This window comes from Raphanus sativus, unplaced genomic scaffold (genome assembly GCF_000801105.2).
Source record: "Raphanus sativus cultivar WK10039 unplaced genomic scaffold, ASM80110v3 Scaffold0970, whole genome shotgun sequence".
NCBI classification, from domain to species: Eukaryota; Viridiplantae; Streptophyta; class Magnoliopsida; order Brassicales; family Brassicaceae; genus Raphanus; species Raphanus sativus.
In genome coordinates this window covers 1-1,594 of record NW_026616284.1, presented here as the reverse complement: position 1 = coordinate 1,594, position 1,594 = coordinate 1, and the positions used below count along the sequence as shown (strand labels likewise).

The 1,594-nt window shown below is 39.1% G+C and overlaps 1 protein-coding gene across 1 annotated transcript; it reads right to left on the bottom strand.

Moving 5' to 3' along the window:
- Positions 1–250: 250 nt before the first annotated feature.
- LOC130503471 (uncharacterized) lies at positions 251–1,061 on the bottom strand. Its single transcript, XM_056998084.1, has 2 exons — positions 604–1,061; positions 251–524 (listed from the first exon to the last, which is right to left on the bottom strand). The coding sequence occupies exons 1-2, from the start codon at positions 669–671 to the stop codon at positions 272–274; spliced, it is 321 nt and encodes a 106-aa protein (XP_056854064.1). The 5' UTR covers positions 672–1,061; the 3' UTR covers positions 251–271.
- Between the last annotated feature and the right edge of the window lie 533 nt (positions 1,062–1,594).

The window sequence follows — 1,594 nt, the reverse complement described above, 5'->3', positions numbered from 1 at the left end:
ACTCTTATAAACCCTTATATATTATTATACAAACCATTATAAATTGTTTTATAAAGCTTTCGTAAAGTTTTTATAAACCTTTATTAATAGTATACATACCCCTTATAAATTATTTATAATCCTTATAAAGCCTTATAGACTGAATTTATAAACTCTTATAAATAAAGTATACATTAATAATTTATTTAGAAAGCCTTATAGATAATTTTATAAACTCTTATAAACTCTTATAATGGGTACAGTAAAATTATATCATCATAACAAACAAAAATTAGCTTAACGGGACAATAATGAACGGGACAATAATGAAAACGGCAACAAGGACCAATCTAAAAATGTTGGCAGTGGTTCGAGTGAGTTGCTGTCGTTCCCTCCTAGAGAGACCTTTCCCATTAGCAAGTTTGACAAGCAGCCTAACACTAATCCTGACATCATCCCAGAGCAACTTTGTGCCCAGCCAGTAGTGCTGCAGCGTAGATTTAAATTCATCTTTCCAGTGGCGAAGCTTATTGGCCCAATCTTCCCTGCAGAACAGATCTTATATTAATAATAATATCAAAAAATATCATCAAATACACAGCTCACAAAAGCCACAATCCTGACCTGCTTATGGATGCAATAGCTCTCAAAGCAGGACCTATCCCAAGAAGAAACGCCCGCACACGTTGCATAATGGATACATCAGACTTCTGTGATTCTTCCAATTTCTTCGCTTTAACTTTGGCTTTAGCCAGACTCAGCCCTCCACTGCTTCATCACACTCCTCGGGAGAGGCTTCTTTACTTTGCTGCGAAGTAATCTTTTCTCCCTTCTTATTATCATCATCACGCTTGTTGGCAGTTGCCACAGAAGACCACAAAGACTGTTGAACCGATCTATACCCCAACGGCAAGTAAGGAAACTCTAACTTCCCAGCTCCTCCATCATCATCATCTACAACATCATTATTCATCACTCACACACAAGTAAAAGGTAACACCTTTCGCAACAAAACCCATAGATTTATACATCTGAAACTTTACCATGAGGAGCAAAAGCGCTTGGCTTTATATCATCACTAGCACCATCTTGCTGAGGAATGTAAATCCTTCACTCTCATTCTGTATCGATATCGAAAGCTCCTGAAAACGTTATCAGGAACAATAATTACAGCCTTGGAATCACCAACGTTAGCAACAAGTAAACGATCACCAACGAGAAATAGCAGTAGATGCAGTGGAACCAGCGTCTACTGTGTCCTCAGCCACTGCCTCAGCCATCAACATCACAACCACCTCCAAACACACTACCGCCTACTCCAAACTCCAAACCGATCACAGCCTCCATTAAAGACTCGTAGCTTTCCAGCAACAAGCCGGCGGATCTCGACGGTTTTGAATCGCAATTCTCTTGAATCTCTTTCGTTGCCGCTGTGTGAGACAGAGAGACGGCGGATCTCTACGGTTGATTCCGAGAGAAAAGATCGATCTCAAAAGGATCGATGATTGAAGCAAAATAGGGCGAGGATAGTATTGTCTTTTGCTCATTTATAAAGTGGTATTTGTGAAAATGTCATTTGATTGTGGTAAAAGTGAAAAGTGGTACCAAACAAAGT

Coding starts and splice junctions, on each gene's coding strand:
- LOC130503471 (XM_056998084.1), bottom strand. CDS start 671: ATGCAACGTGTGCGGGCGTTTCTTCTTGGGATAGGTCCTGCTTTGAGA. Junction 525..603: donor GCTATTGCATCCATAAGCAG/GTCAGGATTGTG, acceptor TCTGTTCTGCAG/GGAAGATTGGGCCAATAAGC.